The sequence below is a fragment of the Orycteropus afer genome, unplaced genomic scaffold (assembly GCF_000298275.1).
Source record: "Orycteropus afer afer isolate SDZICR_OR568_19922 unplaced genomic scaffold, OryAfe1.0 scaffold00943, whole genome shotgun sequence".
In the NCBI taxonomy this organism is placed as follows: Eukaryota; Metazoa; Chordata; class Mammalia; order Tubulidentata; family Orycteropodidae; genus Orycteropus; species Orycteropus afer.
In genome coordinates this window covers 401,434-422,609 of record NW_006922530.1, presented here as the reverse complement: position 1 = coordinate 422,609, position 21,176 = coordinate 401,434, and the positions used below count along the sequence as shown (strand labels likewise).

The 21,176-nt window shown below is 48.1% G+C and overlaps 1 protein-coding gene across 1 annotated transcript in view; it reads left to right on the top strand.

The window, feature by feature from the left end:
• ANP32B (acidic nuclear phosphoprotein 32 family member B) overlaps positions 1-20,740 on the top strand; it is a 21,887-nt gene extending 1,147 nt beyond the window's left edge. The window contains exons 2-7 of the mRNA XM_007958353.1: positions 6,484-6,633; positions 10,946-11,068; positions 16,216-16,405; positions 18,681-18,802; positions 19,741-19,810; positions 20,673-20,740. Coding sequence (XP_007956544.1) covers positions 6,484-6,633; positions 10,946-11,068; positions 16,216-16,405; positions 18,681-18,802; positions 19,741-19,810; positions 20,673-20,740 — 723 coding nt within the window. The remainder of the gene's footprint in view (positions 1-6,483; positions 6,634-10,945; positions 11,069-16,215; positions 16,406-18,680; positions 18,803-19,740; positions 19,811-20,672) is intronic.
• Positions 20,741-21,176: the final 436 nt, after the last annotated feature.

Here is a 21,176-nt window from a genome sequence, read left to right as displayed (position 1 = left end):
CCGCCGCCCTGAGCGCCCGACGGGCCGGTGCGGGGGGCCTTGTCTCCCGGCCCCCGCCAGCCCCCTGGTCGGGTGAGTGACTTTTCCTGGCCCGGGGCAGCCCTCGGAGGTCATCGTACCCCGCCCAGGTCGGTCGTTTTTGTGCAGTCCGGTAGCTGTGGTTACCAAGTTGCGAACTTGTAGGACTCCATCCACGCTCTCCCTGGTGTGCACGAGGGTTTGTGTCCTTACTCCTGATTGAGAGGTCATCACACTGGAGGTTGGGGTGGGCTGCCGCCCTGGAGGACTGGGGGGTGCGCGGCTTGGTCGGCTTCCTGGGCTTTCTTCGGAGTGAAGTTTCACCCTTCCGTCCCTCGTCAGACATTTTGTTCCCCATGTGCTGGGTTAGTGAATGGTTAACGATCTTCAGATTGTATAATTTGAAGAGGGATTAATTTCAGATCTTTGCATTAAAGTGCTTTTAAATCCGGAGTTTAAATTCTTCGGTTTTGTGCTCAGGCTGAATTGCTGTTGACATACTCGTTAGAAATAGTGTTGATCCCTCTGGAAAATACAGCTGGTTCGTGTTCCCAGTATGTGGTATTGACTCCTACATGTACAACTAAAATGTTACTTTAAAAAAACCATGTGCAGGTGTTAATTGTTCAAATAATCAACGTCGGGGTTACGCTGTTCCCAAAGATAGACTTACATGGCTATTTAAATTAATTAAAATTAAATAGAATTAAAAATTACGTTTGTGAGTCACACTGGACACATTTCAAGTGTCCGAAAGCTCCATGTGGCTAGTGGCTACTGTGTTGGACAGCGCTGGCCTCGCAAATACACTAGGTAAGTGTGTATTTGAGGACCAGCAGTGTGCCAGGGCGGGGAAACGCGTGTCAACAGGACAGTGGCCCTGGTGGCCTACATTGCTCTCAGGCCTGTTGCAGAAGGGCAAGTAAGAGTGGCCTGTGAAAGTGTCACCGGCCTAGCCCAGATGAGATGGTGGCTCTTGACAGGGACTCAAACAAGTGGGAGTTAGGTGCTCTGTTGGGAGGGGAAAGATTTGACCTAAAATTAAGACTTTATAGAAAAAAATGCTGTCGATTTTGATTGAAATCTTTAAAAGATGAGTTAAAAAGTCTTTTGCACAGCCAACATCCTTAAATGAACAGTCCCAAGGTGACTCCCTTAAAATCGAACTCAGCTAGTCACATGGCTCCTTGTGTGCATTGTGGGGGTCTTCTAGTAACCTTGTTACATGGTCCTGTTTATCTAAGAGTTTTCTAAACGTTTGGTCTCTCGAGCCCTGTTTCCACTTTTAAAGTTTATTGAACTCTCAAGAACTTACATTTATGTGAGTTGTATTTAGTGATGTTTACTGTATTTGTAATTAAACAAATTTTTAAAACACAAGAATATACAAGCATATTCCATGAAGCCCTTGGAGGGATGACATCATGTAGCCTCTGGAAAACTCCACTGGACACTCTGAGAGGCTGACAGAAAGGGAAAAGTAATGATGCAGCATTAGGAAAATAATTTTGACCCCATGGACTTAAGAAAGGGTCCACTCTCCCAGATTGGCTCTGAGAACGTCTGGTCTTAGATTCACTCCAGTTGAAACCGTTGAAGCATAGGCTCTCGGATCCCATAGACTCTGGTTGTTTGGAGAAATAGGAAGAGCCCTTATTCTGCTGAATATAGTCCTGTAATGAGGGCAGAGTCTTTCAAATAGAGAATTGTTACCATGGTTAACCTTGATGGTCTTAATGGCAAGTGAGATCTAAGACTGAGTGGGGGTTTGGTTGTAAACTTGTTTTTAAAGACCAGATAGGCTTTTTTTTTTTTTTTAAGTTTGACTAACACATAAGTAACACTTGTATTCTTGGCCAAAGTATCTCTTTTGAACACAAGGCTGAGTTAATGCTTCAGTTCACTATTCCTATACCCCTGTTCTTTATAAAGGAGCTCTGGTGGTGTAGTGCCTAAGGCACTTGACTGCTAACCAGAAGGCTGGCGGTTCAAACCCACCACCCACTCCTCAGAAGGCAGGTTAGGCAATCCACTTCTGTAGTGATACCGCCTCGGAAACCCAAGGAGGGGTCACTATGAGTTGGGTCCAACCGGCAGCAGTGAGTTTGGTTTTTCATTTATTCTTTATAGTCTCTGGGTGGTGCAGACAGTTAAGAACTAGGCTGCAGAGTCCGCCCAGAGGAATGTAGGAAGAAAAGCCTGCCATCTGCTTCCCCAAATGGACCACTGAGAGCTATGGGGTACACTCCTGCTCTGACATACATAGGGGTCGCCATGAGCTCAAAGTGACTTGGTGACAACAGGTTTGTTCTTTATGAACACAAGTGTGGCTTAGTTTCCCTAAGGGGGCTCTTCTTGTAAAAGATTTTTTCCTAAACCCCAAGCCACTTTCTATCACAGTGAACGTTATCATAATAGAGAAAATGTCTGAAGGTGGTGTTTTGATCATTACATTTAAAAATGTGACCGTCAAGGACAAGAACTACTTTATACGGTATTTGTATTGCCAGTTACTTCAGTGAGAACACACACAGTGCTAGACCCCATCAGGACATCCCAGACATCACATTGTCAGGACGGTGTGAGAAGGTGATTTTCAGCAGTGAACTCAATCTAGCTGTGGTCCCAATTTCAACAACGCTTGTTCTTTTTCATGGGAGGATCTTGGCCTCTCATTATACCAGACATGCCACTCTCTTTGGTCATTCCTGGGGAGAGCTAACCTTCGATAGACTTGGTTAGTTTTTCTGTTGAGCTTTGGAAAGCCAAGTAGTCCCTTCCTGGGGTTCATGGTCTGTGCCCCTGTGGAACACTGGTGTTTGCTGTATGCCGGACTGAGACATTTTGTATTAAAAATAATCAGTTTTTCCTTAGTCTCAGCTAAGAAAATTTAGATTGTTCTCACCTTAAGTCTTCTTTTTTTTTTTTCCCTTTCAACTTCTGACATCGATTGTTACTCTATGCTATGATGTAGTTTTGAGCGCAATCAGGTATTACAATTGGTTACGTAGAAGGGATTTTAATTTTCTTGTATAAGCAGTGATACCTTTGTTGAAGAAAAATTAGTAGCTACAGATAAGCCCCCAAAATGTCTGTGGATAAGCAAACTGAAGGAAGTAGCAACATGTCCTTTTTACCATCCTGTCATCCGGAGGTTCTGGTCTAAAGTCCATCGGACGGTTTAATTCTAACGAAAAGAACTGAGAAATGGTGTCTGGGTCCTCCCTACCTGTTTCCTCTTGTGGCAGCAACAACTCAAAGTGGAGGCAGGTCACGGCCAGTTTGGGAAACTGGTCTTTTCAAAGTCGCCTTGGAAGTGGCCCCCGACTCCCGTCCCCAGTGTGGTCTCCTTGTCCCGGGATTGGCTGACTCACCGTAACATAAAGAGGGCCTTTTGGCTCTAGGAGTTGGTTCATTTGGAACTTGAAATGTGTTTTCTCAACACCAGCAATGTTATAAATGGGCGCTAAGTCCTGGAACTAGTCCCGAAAAACTTAATTGGCAACCATAGAGTTCAGCTTTTCAATGAGAAAGTGGAAAAGAGTCCTGCTTTACTTGGGGACTGTAGAGGACGTGACTAGGAAGGAGTGTGAAGCTCTGTTTTCTCTTCATAAGTGTTTACCTTAAACTCACGTTAGAGAAAAGCAAGTTCAGTTGGAAAATGAATCGAGAGGCGCAACCTTGGGCCCAAGGTTGAGCTCTGTCTTAAGTGGGAGCTGACTCCTTACCAGGTCATCCAGCTTCCTGAATTGCAGACAGGCAGGAAGGGGCCTGCCAGCCTTCCCTCTCAGACGGCAGCAGCCCCGGGAGGGCTCGGGGCGCCAGGAGAACCTCAGCCGATGCTGCTGGATTAGAACCCCCGCTTGTTCTGGGGGTCGCGCGGCAGATTGCGGGCGTACGTGGACCTGGCCTTGCCTGCGGCCCCAACCTCTGTCTCCGTAACTTCCCTCCCGGATGTGTTCTGGGGGCAAGGCAGGCCCCTTCTCGTCTTGGGAAGGAACGGGAGCGGGGGGCGGGGAAGAGGTGCTCAGCTTCCTCAGATGCGGCGTCTGTCGCTGACCTGCGGGAGCGGAACCCCGCCGTGAAGCCCCCCGTGGCCCCTGCTTTGTGCGTAACGCCCACTCTGCCCCGTGCCGGTCCCCGGGAGCCCGTCCGTGCACTGTGCCCAGGCCAGCCCCTTTCTTGACCTCGTGGCCTTGCCTTGTCTGCCCTCCCTCTCCGTGTACTTGGCGTCAGGGCGGCGGTGCTTGAACCTTGCACTCCCACCTGTAAAGTGCCCGCCTTCCCCACAGGAGGAATGGGGGATATTTCCGTTTCAATCTGCATTTTTATTTCTTGCTCTTTTACAGGATCTCTAGGGTTCCACCCCTCCACAACTCCTTCCCCCAGGATGCCCAGACCGCCCCTGAACTCTGACCCACCGCCCAGCTGCACAGCCCGTGGAGCCTGGAGCGTGGGACCCCTCGTGTGTTCCTTACGCCCCCTGTAGGCTGTTCCTTTCTCAGTCCTGGCAGCCTGAGGGGTTGCCCTCTCCAAACCAGAGCCCCGCCTCCTCCCCCATCAGCCTCCCGTCCCCGACGTCCCTGCCCCCAGTCTCTTCCTGACTCGGGGTCTGCTGCCTGCTTCCACAGACATGTTACCCACATTCGAATGCTCTCTGGTCGGTTTGTTTGTTTGTTTGTTAATTGTGATTTGGGTGAAAGTTTACAGAGGAAATTCGCTTTCCATACAGCAGCTCACTACACTTTGTCTCATGACATTGACTGCAGTTTACCCCAGTGCAACAGCTCCCCTCCCACTTGCTCTCTGGTGGTTTTGATGGCCGGCTGCCCTGGTTATAGTGGGCTTTTCCCACTGAGAGAAATGGCCAAGAGGTACTGTTACTCAGTGAGCTGGGAGTCAGGAATGCCACGAGAGGGATAGGCTCTCTCAACTCGGGCACATAGCTGTTGACATCTTGGTGTCATTTTGTGTATCAAACAGTCACAGTGAATCCCCAGACCAAACGATCAGTGACTGTGACCTCAGTTGATGTTTTCAGGCATGCTCATTCCTTGCTGGCACAGGAAAGAGTGGTAGAGGTGTCCAGAGAGCAGTGAGAGGAAGGAAAGATGTAAGAGGAATGGACCCACAGGCCTCCTGAAACCAGGCCAGTGAGAGGTGGTGAGGCCTAGTGGGGAGAGTGGGCTTGTACTGTGGCTGCCACCGACTCTCCAGACATCTCCTCCGTAAGAGGGAAACTGAGGACTCCAGGAAAGGGGAGCAGTTACTAGAGTGACTTTGGATGTTATGGGGGGAGGATGAAAGCATTGGCTTTTCTTCTGCAGCGCGACCAGCACGTCCCTTCCAGATAGCTGCTGGGTGAATGCGTGTGGACTCACGGTTGGAACACCTTTGTGGGACATGTGGAGGTTAAACTGTTGTTTGCTTCACTGTCAGCTTGGGAAGCGAGTTAAAAAGTTGTGAGTCTCAGAGAGGCAACCACAGAGAAAGAAGAGCAATAAGTAGATACTCCCATGGTCTGCGCAGTAGACAAGGAACGGTCAGTGTTCAAAATTGACAGAATTCTTTGACTCTTAGAAGGTGATGTAATGTCCCTGGATGGATTTGAATTTGACATCTAAATTTCAAGGCCCCCAAAGAAGATTTCATGGCCTGAAAAAGGGAAACTAATGTAGTGTCTAAGAATCCTGTTCCATAGGAAGATCTGTCTCACGTGTAACCCAAGGTGATCTTGGTTTTGAACGAAGGCCGCCTGCATCTTGATTCCTTCCCAGTGTCAGCTAACCTTGTGGAGTGGAAAATCAGGTGGCTGGTGTGTGCGTGCAGAAGTGTAGCTTAAATCTGCCGGTGGTCTTGGTAGGAACAAGCTTTCCTCTTTGCCTGTGGTTATCTCCTGAGCCTCGGGCCCATTCAGGGGTACCCTCACTCTGCATCTCCATTTAGATCAAGTCTCCTCTTGGGGAGCAGAGTTGGGAAATAAAAGGGGACACCGCCTTTTTAAGCGGTGTTTGCTTGCTGCTCCCCACTGGCAGAGGGGCAGGTGGGTTTCCTGTTTTAGTAAACACACTATGCAAATTTTCTTTTACAGCAACACTGGGGGGAAAGAAAACTGGCATAGCAGCAGCTTATGAAAATACCTGGGGTGGGGCAGGGGACTGGGAGCGGGAGAGTGTAGAAGGTGCGTGCTATTTGCGTGAAAATACTGATGTTTGCTTCCCTTTCACCTGGTACCGAGCTCCTGTTTCTGTCTCAAGAGTAGTGTGGAACTTTGTTTACACTTGCTGTACTGGTCTGTCATTGATACACATATAAGGATATTGCTTCTAGGGTTTAATAATTTTTCATCTATTTATAATTGATTGGGGTCTAAGTAGACTCTAGGTATTTGTGGTGGGAGTTTTTGTTTTGCTTCCTGTGTTTTTTGAAAGCTAGTTCTTTCTCTTTCTTTTTTATAATTCACAGGTTCGAGAACTTGTCCTGGACAACTGCAAGTCAAATGATGGAAAAATTGAGGGCTTAACAGCTGAATTTGTGAACTTAGAGTTCCTCAGTTTAATAAACGTAGGCTTGATTTCAGTCTCAAATCTCCCCAAACTACCAAAATTGAAAAAGGTAAGTGCTTTTCCTTTAGCAGTCAAACAGAACTGTCCTGGGAAGGGAAGTGTGTGGTTTTACCTGTCGGGAAGCATTCAGTGGAGCAGGAAGCCCATGGCCCGAGAGCTGGGCGCATCTGGGCTGGAATTCCAGCTCTGCCATTTCCGTGAAGGATGGTCTCTGCAGGTTGCTTTCTCTCTCTGTGGCTCAGTTTCTTCACCTTTAAAAACTGGTGGCACCAACTCGAATGTTATCAGGGTCACTAAATGTACATACAGAGACTGTTGAATTGGTATATGTTTTCCTGTGTGTATTCTCAACAACAATCAAATAAAATTTAGGGAAAAAAAACTGGTAACACCTCTTCACCTTTCAGAATCGCTGTGATGTTTGCAAATAATGAATGTTGGATCCTCGGTAAATAGTGGTTACTAGGAAGGATTACTTTGTGGACAGTTTATTAATTGTTATAAATTTGTTGTTAGAATGTCAACTGGGTTTTGTTCTTGGTGCGTTCTGGTTCAGGAACCACACTTGCCTCTCACTTTTCATGTTTCATGTGTTGATTGAGGGGTTAGAGTTTAAGGAAAGATGCTTCAGTTTGTAGTCTAAAGTAATTCACGCCGGTTGTGTAGTTCTTAATGAGTAGGGTGTCTGAGATGTGTTTACCTCGCTGGAAGAATTCACTGTGACAAAGCTGCTGTATTTCCCTGTCCTCGCTGATGGCCTGTCATTACTGCTTTGGTGGCCCACCCTCTTCTAAACTCCCCTCCAAAAGGATAAAACGCTTAAGAAAAATCTCTTTCCTTGTCCTTGAACATTCAGCTGTCACAGAGCACCATTACATCGGAGCTGGGAGAAGCTTACGGACCTTCTGGTCCAGCCTCTGTTTGTTGTGGACACAGCCACAGACCCAGAACGGGCTTTGCTTCTCCTGATGCAGTACCTTTTCTGTTACATGGGAAAAGGTGTCTGGTTTTTCAGAATTCTCCACTGTTTCGGTGTTTGCTGTATTAGGAAACTTGAGTAAACAAAGGCAGACACAAAAAGAAATTTATTTCTAGAATCAAGTTTTGGCAAAGGGCAGGTAGGCTATTCCTGTAGCTTGCTTGAGTCCCGGAAGGGACTTGGGTTTTGGTTAAGCACATGAATTGGAAGGAAACAGTGCTGTTTCTTACTTGCCTGGCTTTGGCAGTAAATGCTCGGCCATCCTCATGAGTTGCAGGTGACCATGCTTTTGATCAGAAAGAATCCTGTTATATTTAAACTGATAAATTTGCTTGCTTTGAAGTATCTACTTTAGAAGTTCAAGTGTAATCTTTTATGTTTGCATGGGTTGTTAGTAACATTGAAAACCTTGATTAGCTCACTTAGACATATAAAATGGCTTTATCTACACAAACTGGGTGTTAGAAGACCCTAGTTAAAGTATGTCTGTGTGTTTATTCTGTTTCTGTAGCATCCTGATTTTTTTCCTAAATTACGGTGGTCTCTGTACTGTCAGACTTACTCACAAAGTTAGCACCAGTGACTGTATGTGGATTTCAGCACATCCTTGGGATGATCCTAAACTTTAATCCAGGACTTTGAGTCGGTTGGAACCAGTTCAGTCATGGCTGCTGCCATGAAATCAAAACAGACCTGAATATGTAAAATGTGGATGTACTGGAAAGATAACAGAAACAGGAGAAGTTACGAGTCAAAGCCCTGGAATTGGGCTCAGAAGAGGCATACTGCACCCTTTCTAGGTTATTGCCAGGACTGAGGAAAGCAACATGTTCAAAGTGGCATGGGTGGCCACCATTTTTCAAGCAGGGCAAGGTTTCTGACTCTGCTGGTCAAGAGGTTTGGTTACTATGCAACATGCACACTGCCCTTTTCTAAGAGGGATGTTAAGTTTCTAGTGGGGCATTGAGCTGTAATTTTCCCCATTCCAGTTATTGTTCTGATTCACCCATATTTTACACATGCGGTGCCGTTCCAGTTTTGCTTTGTTGGCTGTGACTGAACTGGGAAGAGCTGGTTTGAAGCCCTGCTTTAGTCACTCAGCTGACAGACCTAATGAGGTGGGAGTGGAGAGATCTGTAAATCACATTTAAAGGCAGAATGAATGTTCTCATTATGAGAACATGGGCTTTTCTCCCTGACTGGAGCACAGACGGCTTTTCAAAAGAAACAGGCTCTGAAAAAAAAAAGTGGTTAAATGTCACTGGGTTCCAGAATTTCTTCATTTATTTCATTTCAAAGTAAATATGCTACTAAATCTTTGTGGGTTGCCTTGCTGTGCCTCCTCCCCAAGATACTCGTGTCACCAGGATGTGGCTGTTACACGTATAGTGTCCACATCTGCCCGGAGACAGGTGTCTGTTTTCCAGGAACAAGGCTCTTGTGCTTTAAGCTGGAGCTGTCTCTCTGGTTCTTTTAAAAGGCTTGTGCCCTTGTGGATGGTTTAAGTTTTGAAAGTCCCTTTATTCTGTATCGTGTAGTTCACTTCGTTACGTGATGTGTTAATGCTGTTACAGGGCTGTAGCATAGCGGGAAGGCATGGGCTCTTCTGAAGGCAGCCTGTCTGGCTTCCGATCATCGGTCCACCACTGTAGCAGCCGTGGGAACTTGAGCATGCTACGTACTCTGTTTGTAGTTCGTTTTCCTCATCTGTAAATGAGGGTGATAGTTCCACTTACTTACTCCATAGGCTTGTTGTGAGATCAAATGAATTAAGTGTTTCTAGTCCTTCTAAGGGTACCTGGTATTTGAGTACTGTTTAAAAGTTAGATACAGTTACTGTTGTTGTTGGCACTTAAATACAGAATTGGAACCAGCTGTGTGTCTAAGTTTTCTCCTCTATAAGATGAAGGGCTTGAATTCGATGGCTGTTCACAGGGCTGTCCAGGCTTCAGTTTCTTTTACTGTCCAATTCTAACATTTCTTGGTGAAGGCTCATTCCTTCCTTGGCACATTTAGGTGCCTCTGCTACTTGACCTGCAGCTAAGAAATTCAAGTAGGTTCTGAAGGCCAGTGCCAGGCTGGCACGAGAAGTGGCCCCCCAGGAGCTGGTTTTGTCCCTGAGGCTGTCACGCCCTCCTTCTCCTGTGGTCATGGAGCTGCTGTCAAGGCTCATTTCTGGGGTGTGGCCCGCTTCTCTAGACTTCAGAGCCGTGTTCCCCTGGCTCCCAGACGTAGAAGCCCATGGTGTATCAGCACCATGTGAGAACAGGGTTGGTTTCATGTGACCATTGCAAGAGTCCTGGCACAAGACCAGGTTTGCTGGTCCGATAGAGCCTGGTTGAACCACTGAGACTATGGTCCCTCGCTGCCCTTCAGGTCTCGAATTGAACCCACACCTGTGGCTTCCAGCCAAACAAAAGACACGCATATGAGTTGAAGGAACATTTACCTGAGGTGGATACAGTCCTTGGAGAGAACAATCATGGGAGAAAGAAGGGCTGTGTATGCACAGGGAGACAGCTCAGGGGGCAGGAGTGCGTGGAGGGATGGACACGGGGAAGAGGTAACTATCGGGAGGAAGTGGGAGGGGAGCTGTTGCATAGTGGGAAATTGCAGTCAATGTCGTGAGGCAAAGTGTATGTGAACTGCTGCATGGAAAGTGGATTTGCTTTGTAAAGGAGTCCTGGCACATAGGATGTTGTTGTTGTTGTTATTATTTGCCATCAAGTCGGCCCCGACTCATAGCGACCCCTCCTTGGGTTTCCAAGGCAGTATCACTATGGAAGTAGGAATGCCCAACCTTAGGATAGGCTGCTTAAAACACATGGGCCACTTACCCTTCCTGGCAGGTGCTGGCACGGCACATGGCAACTCCTTGAAGAATTCTAATTGGCTTTGTCCCCCTTCTTAGGTTAGAAAATGTGTTCACTGATGTTAGAGGCCAGTTCTCAAGCAGGCTTCTTAATAGCAGCTGCTTAGGAAACAAAGCTCCTCCCCTCTGGGTCCCTGGCTCCTCCCCACTCCCTCGGTGTTGCTGGGATTTGTAAGTGAGGACTGCTAACCGGAAGGCTGGCAGTTCAAACCCACCAGCCACTCCTTGGAAGGAAGATGGGCAATCTACTTTGATATCACCTTGGAAACCCAAGGAGGGGTCACTGTGAGTCAGATCCGACTCAGTGGCAGTGAGTTTGGGTTTTTTATTATTATTATTATTATTATTATTATTATTATTATTATTTTGGATTTAATCAAAGTGAGCACATGCCCTAATAGAAGTAGGAACCGCCTGCTGGTCTTAACAAGTGTTTGAGAACTGTAGCTGCTCTTTGTAACACCTTAATGATGTGTGTGTTGTGTGTTGTGTGTGCCTTTTCTCTTGCAGCTTGAGCTCAGTGACAATAGAATCTTTGGAGGTCTGGACATGTTAGCGGAAAAGCTTCCAAACCTCACACATCTAAACTTAAGTGGAAATAAACTGAAAGATATCAGCACCTTGGAGCCTCTGGTGAGTAATTAAGATTTTGGAAACCAGGACTTATTGGTCATTTTCATTTTCATATTTCTTTATAAAAAGGGAAATGGTTGGGATTAGTAATTGAGGAACGTGGTCACTTTTTAAATGTTACACACTCATGCACGGGCAGCGGGTCCCTTCTCAGGATCAGGACACAGCTAGTTGTGTGCGTGCCTGGGCTTTGCTCTCCCTGCCTGACTTTACAGTGGCTTCCTGCAGTGGGGACACTTTTTTTTTGCGTAGGTGGCCTTTTTCAGTTCATATTCTGACTTAAATTCTGACATTTTTACTTAAATTTTCCCCAGACTGACTAAGCCATTCTATACTTCTGCAGTAAAAGCCTTGTCTTTGGTATGTATCTCATCAGGGATGGGACAGGCCCACGACAATGCCCATAAGCGTCAGGTCTTCTCACTCACAATCTTGGGCTCTAGCTGGTCACCTCAAATTGCCCTGAACCCCCCCAGAATCCCCTCAGCCTTACGTATTGGGATAAACTAGGGACTAACCTGACCTGAAGTCTCATTTGGATTGTAGCCTTCCTGTGTGACCTGGGCAAGTTGCTGCTGCTCTCTGGGCCTCAGTTTCCTCGTTCTGAAGCAGGGAGGGTACTCCTGTTTCCTTATGTCACATAGGGGTTCTAAGAATGAAAGGAGGTGATGTGCGCAGCAGTTTGTGGTTAGGAAACTGCAGATGTGAGTCTGGTCCATGGAGAAGTTGTAGCGGCCAGAGGGGGCTTCCAAAGGCAATGCTCAGGACCGAGAGTAGTGCTGAGTCAGACAGCCCGACAGGCTGTGCAGTTTGGCTGCCACCTGGAGGCGCTGTGGATTCAAGATCGTTAAGTGGCCGATTTTCCTAAATAGGACCCTCTGGGATTTGGCACAGAAGTGGGATGCTGTTGAATGAGGCCAATGGGAAGGAAACGTGTGCTGGGCTCTGCAGAGAAGCCTGTGGCTTTGGGCACTCTGCTGAGTTGTGCTAGGGGCTCGGGTGGCTCCCCTGTCTTTAGCACTTGACTGCTAACCGGAAGGTCGGTGGTTCAAACCCACCAGCTGCTCCGCAGAAGGACGACTGGATGCTCTGCTTCAGGGTTTCCGTTTGTGCTGAGTTACAGGAAGGCTGTGTTTTGATTGGACTGAGTTGCAGACATCGATTAGGGGAGGATTACGCACAGGAGAGGAGCTGTCTTTCGGGACCCAGAGGCACAGAACCGGGAGCCCTGTCCTTTGCTGTCTCCCTCCTGCTGTCACTGGGTGTGAAGAGGTGTGGATGTCAGGCCACTTCCATAGGGTGCTTTGTTGATATTTAAGGGGAGAAATGGGTCACCCGTGGCTTCTTGTCATGGGGTCTTTCCCGCCAACCGGCACTTAACCCTATTGCTCCTGTGGAGATGTTACGGAGCGGCCTATAGTTAGGAGCCCACATTTCTCAATGAACGTTGGGAGCCTGTCACTTACCCTCATTCCAGAAATGTGCCTTTCTTTCTTTCTTCCCCCGTTACAGGGGCACCCTGACGTGCGGGCTCCTCGTCTTCATAGTAACCTCCTTTTTCTCCAAACCAGCACTCACGTCCAGGGTTTAAACAGACGTTGTTGACGTTGGCTCTGTTCAGTGACGCTAACACTGGCCCACTGAATCTTCACATAACTCGGGTGAGAGGTACTGTCCTTGTTTCAGAGACGGGCAGACTGAGTTAGAGCTTAAATAATGCTCACAGATCACAGGGTAGATGGCCGGGTGAGAATTCAAATCCAAGTTCATGGTTTTTTGCTGCCCTTGGGACCTGTTCTCTTTCTTTGAACGTATTCCATCCCTGTATTGCCCTGGGGATTCCAACAGTAGCACTAAATTGAGTGCTGACTCCTCTTCTGGTCTGTGAGGCTACACTGTTACTTATTTGCCAATGACAAGCCTATTACTTCTGGGTCACTGTGAGCGTAGGAACTCCTGTTTGCTAGAACAGCGTCCTGGGTAGTGATGTCCCTCCCAGATCTCTGACTGTTGCCTAATTCTGGCCACCTGCCTCCCCTGTGATGATGGTTCGGAAGCCTTTGTCGGTGTCCTGACACACAGGGCAGAGCAGACCAAAGACTGTGTGACAGTTACCGGCTTGGGTGTTCCTGACCTGGGCAGCACTGGACGAGGGACTCTTGGTGGCTGTGACAGTCCCAGCCCCCAGGCAGTTACAATGAGAAATGGACACCATTGGATTGAACACTTAGGGACCCTCCTATGCACCAGGGACTGTGTTCTCAGTCGTTCTCCAGACATTTACACCAAGTGGGTGGGAAGAGCATGGTCCTCGTTTCACAGGTGTGGAAGCTGAGGTTCAGGGGAGGCTGGTCCCTTGTCCAGAGTCACACACGTAGCTGGCAGTGCCAGAGTCACAGCGCCGCATGCCCAGGCCTCACCAGAAAAGGCCTGCATGCTTCCCGTTGTGCTGCTCTTACTGTTCCAGTTCGCGGGGGCACGAGGTCCTAGGTTGTCTCCCGAAGTTCTGACTTGCAATACAGATCAGACTAGGAGGTGACGGGGGAGAGGTTGGGTTCATTAGGGCGTCTGGAAGTGTTCTTCAGCGGGGGAACCACCATCCTCATCCTCATTAACCACATGCATTCTGAACACCATCTGCTTTGAGCCCAGCTCGTAAAGTCACTTTATGAATGCCTCTGCTTGCTACAGGGACTTTAATCGAGAGACAAAGAAGGCATCAGTTCAGACTTCCTTGGAGACCTTTTTTAAGAGACCTGGGCCATCCAAACCATCCCCCAAAGCCCTTCTAAATTCTAAGAAGGCAAGCAAAATTATTGTTAATAAAATGTTTACTGTTTATTATGGCTAGCCTGTTAGTTGTAGGCCACATTTCTGATGTGATGGAGTTGTGATCTTTTGAAACAGTGTTAACAGGTACATGGGATCCTCTGACTAATCTGTGTGTGGTGTATTCTGTGCCTGTTGGGCCGCAAAGCCCAATTCACCACTTTAAACAATTCAAAGTATACTGCGGTTATGTGGAAGGTTTTATTTTGGTTATGTTTATTTTGCTTTGTTTTCTGGCATGCTGTTTGGCATGTCCCAATTTTTGATAATGGGTCCTTTGACAGGAAGTAGCCAAAATCTCATAGATTCCTGCAGTTTCAGAAGCAGGAATGCCTCAGACACCTTGATTACCGCAAGAGTTACTAACCGTGGAGAGGTGCTTGGCGCTCTGAAGTGTTAGACGTACCAGAGGCTGTGGGCGCAGCCCCATACCCCGGGAGTCATTTGACTAGCAATGGTTCATCCCTCTGACTGAAGAGTTTTCAGGTTGAGCCTCTTTGGGAAAACCGCCTGGATTGGCTTGCGGTTGTGTTTTCGCAGGTACAGAGTTAGGCTTTGTGCTAGCCAGTTGTCTGGGGTGCTCTCAACCCTTTTTCCCTCTTTGGTGAGAAGTCATCCTGGGCTTCTGGAGCTGAGGCCTGGGCCTGCCCAGTAGGAAAGCTCCTCTGACAGTGAATGCTGCAGAAACCGCTCTCCCTCCGGTCAGAGAGCTTAGGGGCAGCTTTCTTGAGGACTCGGGGACCAACTAACAGAAGCGCAGCTTGACCCACAGACTCTGGGGTTGCTGTGTGTCTACTTCGCAGGCACAGCCTTTGCCTGCTTCGCGTCCCCTGCCTGGCTCTTGGGCTGCTCCGTGAGAGGGAAACAGCGTGAGAGTCTCTTCCTGGGTCGGGAAGGTGGGAGGTCTGTGAGAGCAGGCCCAGTGACCTTTTCTCTGAAGGCCGCAGAGCAGGTATTTGCGGCTTCGTGGGCCACCCAGCCTCGGTCACTGGGCTCCAGTAAAGATGGGTTTTACAACAGCGGGTGACAGGCCAGCATCGGCTCACAGATGGCGTTTGCCAACCCAGCCGAAGACAGAATTTTTATCTGCATTTCTTCCCAGGCCATTGTGAATGTAGAAATAAATTCAGCAAAATCAGTTATTCTGGGAAGTTCACCTTTCCACACGAAGCATCAGAATCTTTAGGCATAATTTTTTTTTTTTTTTAAACTTTTCCAGTCTCAGAGAATACCAGGCCTTTTCTCTTCAGAGCCATCACGGAAGTCCCATTTATAAACGCACATAGTTGCGTGCCCTCTAGGCTCGCTGCCTTGTTCTGAAAGGCACAGACGATGTCATCCCTCCTCTCGTGAGGCTCCCCCGGTGCTGCCACGAGGCTCCCTGTTGCTGGGGCCTCCCTCACCTCCCAGTCTCCTAACTTGCCCTTGAGCAGACTTTGTGATAGACGTGGGCTTGAAAGGGCTGGTACACGGGAGTCTTAACACATGGGCGTTGAGTGGTACGTGGACATGTTGTTACTCACTTTGGCTACTCAGAACTTTGCTTGGGCCAAGATCTTAACCTTCTTAGATAGATGAAATGGAGTTCAAACAAATGAAGTAGTGCGACAAAGTGTGGTAAAATGAGAAGAATCTTACAGCAGAAAAGTCTAGTAAAAAGGTACCAATCTTTGGTACTTTTCTCCAAGATGAAGAGGGTGTGATGTTTTCTCCTTCTTAAGTTTCGGCTCTGTTGAGTCTCTGTTTCCCCAGCCTCCTGTGTTCCAGGAAGTCCTCCATCCCACCCTCTAGGCTTTCTAACGTTCTGTCCTCTAGTGTTTCTGTCTTCGATCCCCAAGTAGAAAGGTAAGCACTTGAGTTAACGGTTGTGCTTCAGAGCTCCGTGAATTTCTCCACATGCTGCCGCCCCAGAGGATGGGGGACTGCGCTAGACACCCAGGGAGTTATCGTTGGCTATTGATGACTCGAATTTTAAAACATAGTTTGGAAACAGACATTAAGTTAGCTGTTTGGTTTGTCTTGTCTCATGCTCTGAAAAGATGGGGTTTTAATAAAAACCACTATACTGGAAAATGCATACTTCTTTAGGCTACTGGAAAAACAGACATAGGTCTCTGGGCAGATAGCTGTAGGAAGGGAGGGGCTGATTACGATCTGGTGCTTGAGAAGGTTGTGAAGGCTTGGGATGTTTCCTGTTGCAAGACAGAGTGGGTGGTCCTCATTGAGAACCAGGCTTAGAATTTTACCTCTTCAGAAGATGGGCTTTGTGGCTTGGTTCCTTCAATTTAGGAGTTGTGTTTTTTGATCCTTTTCTTCAGAAAAAATTGGAGTGTCTGAAAAGTCTGGACCTGTTTAACTGTGAGGTCACCAACTTGAATGATTACCGAGAGAGCGTCTTCAAGCTCCTGCCCCAGCTGACCTACCTGGACGGCTATGACCGAGAGGACCGAGAAGCCCCTGATTCAGATGCTGAGGTGGACGGTGTGGACGAAGACGAGGAAGATGAAGGTGAGCGGGCTGAACATCCAGTGCCCTGGATTTCTGCCTTTTGCAGGTCCCCATAAAGCTACCGTATGTTGTTGCCATGGAGACGAGTAACTTCCATGCATGTTGTGTGGGCATCCCATTCGATGTGGAGCTAGAACCTCTGCTTGCTCTTGGGATGTGAAGCCTTACAGTGATTCAAAATGAAAATGGCTTGTTCATTAGTCTTTGGAATTTGGAACCTGGGGGTCACAGCTCTCGTGTCTTTCTCCTGGCTATGCCCCTCAGTCACTGCCTCCTTATCATCACACATTCAGGTTTGTCAGCCCTTCTTCCACGAAGCATTTCCTGGTGCCTGCAGACGAGGTGGGGGTGCAGTGTGAAGGAGGCCCTCCCTTCCGTTGCCGCTTCCCTACCATGGTCTGGTACCTTCTTGGGTAGAGACTGTCTTTGTCTCTCTTCATGGGACATGGCACTGAGGAGGCACCAGCACGTGTTCTCAGCACATGTTTATTGTATCCAAACATGAAGGGGGCCGTTTTTCTGCGTTTCCTGGTCAGAGAGGCTGGACAGTCATGGTTTCAAGCTGCTGTATGTTGGGAGTGGCTGTGCCTGTTTGCTCAATATGGCAACAATGGGGAGGAGGACACGGACTAGGCACTGCCTGGTTCTGTTGTACGTAGGGTCGCTGTGAGTCGGGGCCGACTTGACAGCCCCTCGCAGCAGCCACATCTAATGGGGAGTATCTGGCCTTAACGTGAAGTTCAAGTACCATTTTTGTGTTTGATGAGGGTGTCGTACGCTCCGTTTATCTTTGAGAATCGTTCTCTGGTTTTTGCCGGAATAAGCCTCTCCTGATTAGCCTGTGTCCCTGCACGTGGACTTGTTCCCTCCAAGTCACTCTCGGGGTAAAGTCCCTCCCCTCAAGCAGCTCAGAGGAAACAGTGCGACAGCTTCCTCCTTGGTCACCGTGAGAGAACTGCTTCTCCCAGAATCCCTGGTGGTGCTGAAGTGTGTGGTGTTGGTACATTTAAGCATATTTTGAGAAGCACACGAGACAGAAACAGTCAAGAGTATGGGGTGGGGGCAGGGGCGGACCAGATGTACCCGGGACAGCTTGGGTGGAATCAATGGCCTGGTACTCTAGCAGCAAGTTTACTCTTTTTACTCTTTTCTCTCCCGTCAGCGGGTTGTTGAAACAAGGCAACAAAGGGGGAGGAAAGGTGGTAAAAAGGGCAGCGAGGGGCACCACCTTGTTCCGATGTTCCTGTCATTCACTCCCTGTGCTGCAGGGTCTTGGGTTTTTCCTACAGACCCTTTGTCCCTCCTATTTCCTCTTTTCTCCCTAAACGGCTTGAATGACGATATGTAGGGGGGAACCTGTAAAGGGAATTCCTCGGAGGGTGGAGGCCAACTCTAGAAAGAAAGAAATGGGGCTGCAGGCGTTCACACATTTCTTCCGTGCCAGGCACTGTGCAGAATAGTGATTGGGGAAGAAACCCGGCATGTTCCTGTGCCCTTGAAGCTTACTGCCTCCTAAATGTGAAATAATCCTAAGTAAGGAATGACAGGTGGGCAGAGTGTGCTGTACTGGAGACACAGCAGGTGCTGGGAGAATGTGGAACCCGATTGGAGGGGTCTGGGAAGACTGCCTGAGGACAAGATGCTTACCTGAGACTCAGCTTGACTCGGAGTTAGCCAAGCAGACGGGAAAGGGACACTTGGGCAGAGCTGGAGGCAGGAGGGAGTGAAGGCAGGCTCTAGGACCCAGGAGAGTAAGGTCTGCACCAGACGGAGTAGAGACCCAGGTGAGGAGCAGGTGCCTCTTAGGCTCCCAATCCAGGCACTGGCTCTGTGGTACCATGACCCAAGAGAGGACACGTGACCCCTCCCCCACCCCCAGCTTTTTGTTACGGAACATCCTAGACACAAAGATAGAAGTAATAATAAAATGAGCTGCCATGCTCCCACACCCAGCTTTAATAGTTACTGGTTCATGGCTGATCTTGTCTTATACATACATACCCTTGCCCACTTCCTGTGTTACTTTGAAGCAAATCCCGGACATTGCATGGTTTCGTCAGTAAGACCAGGCCTCCTGATTTCAGGGAACCCCGTTGGGTGGAGGGGCTTGGCTGCAGCAGCCTTACGGAAAGAGAATGACGACGGGCTGTGGGCTCCCCTGGCTGGAGCTCGGCCAGTGCTTGTCCTGGGCCAACCCGCGGCTCTAACACCTTGGCAGATGTGTCCCGGGGAACACCAGGGGTATTGAAGGAGTTCCCTTTTGGACTGTTTTCAGAAGGAGAGGAGGAGGAGGAGGAAGAGGAGGATGGTGAGGAGGAAGACTTTGATGAAGAAGAGGATGAAGATGAAGACGAAGACGTAGAGGGGGAAGAAGATGAAGATGAAGTCAGTGGTGAGGTCAGTGCGACTCTTGCTGCCCTCATTCCTGTTTGTGATGAAAGTAAAAGTGCACCCTTTTACACAGAGGAAGGGCTTCTGGAGAAATTATATGCTTGTGAGTGGATTGAGCGTGTGGGTCTGATTCATTTCACTTCTCCCCCCCTTGTAGTAAATACTGACTGGAATGCCTACGAGTGCTGATCAACACAGTGCTTGGCTTGCAGGCACTGACCCTTTAACTTTGGGAAGAAGTCGAATTGAGTGTTCAGTAGGGTGGAAGTCCTGGCAGTGTTACTTTGGTGGTCTTCCTGCGTACTGATAGTTTACTGAGTTTGAACTTGTTCTCTCGTGTTCAGCTTGGTTCAGTAAAAACGTCGTTTACCTGCTCTGTGTAAAGTATTGGGGATGCCAAGGTAAGTTAGAACATGGTCTTGCCCTGAAAGAGCGGAGAATTGAATTAACGAGACCCCTGGTAATACAGCATCCTCACGGAACAAGGTGCCGTAGAGGACAGGACTCTCAAGGAGGTGTGCAGAAATGGAGCCAAGGAAATCAGATATCCTCCAAAGGCAAATTCTTCAATTGTACGGAAGTACCGGAGCTTAGCGTTTGTTTAATGTCATAGTGGAGAGTGAGAGTAAGAGCCTGGAAGTTGCTTGACATGAGAACGGGAGTGGGGACACCTTTGTCCAAACCTGCTTTGAAACTTGAGGTTTTTAAATCATTTAAAAATTACCCATTTTAAGTTGTATGCTAATTAAACATGGCAAATACTTACCTTTGAAAAGTGGTTTTTAAGAAAAAAAAATTTTAAATTAAGTTCATCAAGGAAAACATGCAGATCTCACAATATATCAGAGTAGATAAAAATAATACATCTTTATTGGCAAAGTATATTTCGCTTAGTACTTTTCAAGTTGACAGAAATAATTTGATGCTGTTCACCGTTTTTTTAGGAAGAGGAATTTGGCCATGATGGGGAAGTTGATGAAGATGAAGAGGATGAGGATGAGGATGAAGATGAAGGTAGGTCTAGAAGCATACACCTTGCTTCTCCTCGGTTAAAAATGAAGTGAGGAGATCCATTAATTTAGAATTGAACCTACTAGAAGAAAGTAAAAGGCCCCTGGTCCCGGTGGTCTGGGCTTCCGCCTGTGTGGCCCCATCACTGCCTCCGTGCTGCTGTGGCCCCAGCTGCTGTTGAGGGACCCGTAGTGCCTGTCTGTCTTTATAGGATGTGCGAGTGGCACCTTTCCACTTTGGTCGGTGTTTATCCTTCGTCCGTCACAGCCAAGACGGGTGAAGCATCTATCTGTTATTTATTGAATACTTGCTAGGAGTACGGGCTCTTGCTTATTTCGGTCCGAGCACCAGCTGCTTTGCTGTGCTTTCTTTCTGGTCCACACTTTCTCTCAGCCCTTGCCAGGCACTGGATATGGCAGGGATCAGGCACTGTGTCCCTGCCTTCAAAGTAGCCTAAGAGAGGGTACTACGATTTGAGTCTAAATGTTTGGCTATTTTCTCATTTAATCCTCAGAATTACCCCAGAATTGTCCCATTTTACAAATGAGGAAACAGACTTGTAGAGGTTAAGTGGCAAGAGAAGTTTGAGGGAGAACCATTTAAAGTTGAGGGGTGGGTTAGCGTTGCCGTGGGTCCGTGCTACTGTCCGCTCCGTCCTCCTTCCTCCGTGGACACCACGTGCCCGTCCTCCTTCCTCCATGGACACCACGTGCCCGTCTCGGTTCATCCCTCTCCCCCAGCAGCCTGGTGAGCTGATGAGGCCTACGTCTTCCTCATCTCCCCGAGCAGGATAATTCCTGGGCGGTAGCGCTAACTGGGAAGTGCCCTTGCAGCTGGTCTCAAATGACTGTTTGTTGTCGTGCAGAGGAAGAAGAGAGCGGGAAAGGCGAGAAGAGGAAGCGGGACACAGACGATGAAGGAGAAGATGATTAGGCCCCAGACAACCTGCAGACAGAACTGCTCAGTGTTGGTCGGACTGCTTACATGGATCTGGTAGCTGTTTGAAACAAAAAGTAGCTGTGATACACACCCCAGGACACCCACCCACCCAAAGAGCCAAAGAATAGTTCCTGTGACATTCCACCTTCCTCTTCTTAGTCCCTCTTGGAAATCCACCACCAAGCTTGGGGCCTCCCCTCACACAGTTGTAAGCGTTGTTAGGTTTCCAGGTGAGACCCGCCGTGGCCAATGGCTGTGGTCGGTGAGAGTCTTGCCTCTTGTGGCTCCCAGTTACACGGAGGTTGTAAGAGCATTTTTACTTTCTGGACAACAAAGAAGCTTTGTAAATAAAATCTTAACATTTTGGGTCTGTTTTTCATGCTTTTCTTTGCTTCCTTTTTTTTTCTTAAATGGATTTTTTTTTTTACAT